Below are 3480 nucleotides of genomic sequence, written 5' to 3' on the forward strand. Positions count from 1 at the left end.
ATAGGGACAACCAGGGACAACTAGAGACAACCAGGGACAACTAGAGACAACCAGGGACAACTAGAGACAACTTCAGACAATTATGGACAACTAGAGACAACTAGAGACAACCAGGGACAACTTGAGACAACCAGGGAAAACCAGGGACAACTAGAGACCACCAGGGACAACTTGAGACAATTATTGACAACTATTGACGACTAGGGACAACTAGAGACAACTTGATACAATTATGGACAACTAGAGAAAACTCTTGACAACTAGAGACAACTAGAGACAACCAGGGACAACTAGAGACAACCAGGGACAACTATGGACAACTAGAGACAACAAGGGACAACTAGGGACAACCAGGGACAACTAGGGACAACTTGAGACAATTATGGACAACTTGAGACAACTAGGGACAACCAGGGACAACTAGGGACAACTTGAGACAATTATGGACAACTTGAGACAACTTGGGACAACCAGGGACAACTAGAGACAACTACGGACAACCTGAGACAACTAGGGACAACTAGGGACAACCAGGAACAACTAGAGACAACCAGGGACAACTATGGACAACTAGAGACAACAAGGGACAACTTGAGATAACTAGGGACAACCAGGGACAACGTGAGACAATTATGGACAACTTGAGACAACTAGGGACAACCAGGGACAACTAGGGACAACTTTAGACAATTATGGACAACTTGAGACAACTAGGGACAACCAGGGACAACTAGAGACCACCAGGGACAACTTGAGACAATTATTGACAACTATTGACGACTAGGGACAACTAGAGACAACTTGAGACAATTATGGACAACTAGAGAAAACTCTTGACAACTAGAGACAACTAGACACAACTACAGACAACCAGGGACAACTATGGACAACTAGAGACAACAAGGGACAACTTGAGACAACTAGGGACAACCAGGGACAACCAGGGACAACTTGAGACAATTATGGACAACTTTAGACAACTATGGACAACCAGGGACAACTTGAGACAATTATGGACAACTAGGGACAACCAGGGACAACTAGAGACAACTACGGACAACCTGAGACAACTAGGGACAACTAGGGACAACCAGGGACAACTAGAGACAAGCAGGGACAACTAGAGACAACCAGGAACCACCAGGGACAACTACAGACAACTAGAGACAACCAGGAACCACCAGGGACAAGCAGGGACAACTAGAGACAACTAGGGACAACTAGAGACAACTACAGACAACTAGAGACAACCAGGAACCACCAGGGACAACCAGGGACAACTAGAGACAACTAGGGACAACTAGAGACAACTAGGGACAACTTGAGACAACTAGCGACAACTAGAGACAACCAGGGACAACTAGGGACAACTAGGGACACTAGAGAACAGTAGAGACAACCAGGGACAACTAGAGACAACCAGGGACAACCAGGAACCACCAGGGACAACTAGAGACAACTAGGGACAACCAGGGACAACTAGAGACAACCAGGGACAACCAGGAACCACCAGGGACAACTTGAGACAACTAGGGACAACCAGGGACAACTAGAGACAATTACGGACAACTAAAGACAACCAGGGACAACTTGAGACAACCAGGGACAACTAGAGACAGGTAGAGACAACTAGGGACAACCTGAGACAACTAGGGACAACTGGAGACAACTAGAGACAACCAGGGACAACTAGAGACAGCTAGGGACAACTAGAGACAACCAGGGACAACTAGGGACAACTAGGGACAACCAGGGACAACCAGGAACCACCAGGGACAATCAGGGACAACTAGAGACAACTAGGGACAACTAAGGACAACCATGGGCAACCAGGGACAAGCAGACCATGAGTCCCAACAGAAGGTAGCGCCAGGACAGATGAGGGGACAGAAAGATGAGACAGGATAGACAAAGGGACAGTCATCGTGGGGACGACCCGTTTAGAGGCGAGTCCATGTCCACCGTGAAGACACCAGGACCTGATAGGGAGCGGACGTGGCTGAGTGGCGCGGCTTTGGGCGGAGGGTCTGTGGGGCGTCCTGGGTCGCGCCTCCCTTCGGCCGGCGTCTGGACGTACGGGCAGACGGCTGCCACTCGGCCGGAGATGGCGGCACTGGGTTGCGGGGTAGTCCGGGGGGAGGACGGGCCCTCATTCCGGCTCAGCTGGAGGGGAGACGGGCGTCAGAGAGGACGGCGGGACAGGAAGTGGTGCAGGACAAGATCGGTACCTCTCCTCTTTTCCTGTGGAGACGGTTCCTCAGCTCTCCGATCCGGCGGTCCATGGCCGCCACTTGACCTGTCCGCTTGGACAGCAGCTCCTGGTTCTGGGCCAGCCGGCTGCTCTGCTCCAGGTTCTGGTGGTTCCGGGCCTGAAACACAGCCAGTACCAGTTCGTCTACATGAGTGACAAAATGAAGGCCAACAGCCTTCAATTGACTTCTATGTTGACTTCTAAACAACGTAAAGCCAACCTACACAAACCATCATCACAGTTTGAAACATATTTCAGTGTCATGAAATGTTGAAATGGGCTGCACAATGGAGCAGTTGGTAGAGCTGATGCGTTGCAGCAAGAAGGTTCTGCGTTCCCAGCCCCAGTCTTTCTGCATGGAGTCTGCATGTTCTCCCTGTGCATGGTGGGTTTTCTCCAGGTACTCCGGTTTCCTCCCACAGTCCAAAAACATGACTGTCAGGTTAATTGGCGTCTCCAAACTGTCCCTAGGTGTGTGTGTGTGTGGATGGTTGTTTGTCCTGTCTGTCTCTGTGTTGCCCTGCGACAGACAGGTGACCTGTCCAGGGTGACCCCGCCTCTCACCCGGAACATTAGCTGGAGAGGCAGCAGCACCTCCTGACCCCATTAGGGACAAGGGAGTTAGAAAATGGATGGATGGATGAAATGTTCAAATGTATTTTATTCTGAAGAACCATCGCGACTCCTTCCTTGTCTGGCTGCACCAGGTGTCGCTTGTTTATTCATTTTAGACAGATTAATCCAGCAGCGCCTCCTACTGGCTCCTAGTACCCATCAGAGCCGTCAGTACCCATCAGAGCCATCAGAACCTGGGCTCACCTGCAGCTCCTGGTAGAGCTTCCTCAGCTCCACGCCAGCAGAGCCGGATAACAAGGAGCCCTTCAGGGCGGTGGGTCCCACCGGGGACCCTGAGGTGTCCGCCAGCCTCTCGGCATCGTTCTGCAGCTGGAGGCGGCCCCTCCTCAAGTCCTCCAACTGCTGGGTAAGCTGAACACCAGGAGGAAGACGAGAGGACGATGAAGAGCAAGAAAAGGCTAAAACACATCAAAGCAGCAGCAGCTGTTTGATTCTAATAGGAACAATTCATGCTGTTACAGCGCCCCCTACCTGCCGCAGCGCCCCCTACCTGCCGCAGCGCCCCCTACCCGCCGCAGCGCCCCCTACCTGCTCCACCCTGCTGCCGGCAGCCTGCAGCTCATCTTGCTTCTCCTGGAACAAGCTGCTCACAT

General features: G+C 51.8%; 1 protein-coding gene and 1 long non-coding RNA gene across 2 annotated transcripts in view; both read right to left on the reverse strand.

Annotated features, from left to right (window-relative positions):
- Positions 1-3480, reverse strand: part of LOC103154213 (apoptosis-stimulating of p53 protein 1-like) — a 24089-nt gene that overhangs the window by 5445 nt on the left and 15164 nt on the right. Inside the window, exons 11-14 of the mRNA XM_016662502.1 lie at positions 3416-3473; positions 3071-3238; positions 2229-2369; positions 1980-2163 (exon numbers count right to left, since the gene is read on the reverse strand). Of these exons, the coding sequence (XP_016517988.1) occupies positions 1980-2163; positions 2229-2369; positions 3071-3238; positions 3416-3473 (551 nt within the window). The remainder of the gene's footprint in view (positions 1-1979; positions 2164-2228; positions 2370-3070; positions 3239-3415; positions 3474-3480) is intronic.
- Positions 7-1559, reverse strand: LOC107833384 (uncharacterized). Its single transcript, XR_001659129.1, has 3 exons — positions 1548-1559; positions 1202-1379; positions 7-1061 (listed from the first exon to the last, which is right to left on the reverse strand). It is a non-coding gene; the product is annotated as an uncharacterized LOC107833384 (long non-coding RNA).

The sequence above is a fragment of the Poecilia formosa genome, unplaced genomic scaffold (assembly GCF_000485575.1).
Source record: "Poecilia formosa unplaced genomic scaffold, Poecilia_formosa-5.1.2 Scaffold376, whole genome shotgun sequence".
In the NCBI taxonomy this organism is placed as follows: Eukaryota; Metazoa; Chordata; class Actinopteri; order Cyprinodontiformes; family Poeciliidae; genus Poecilia; species Poecilia formosa.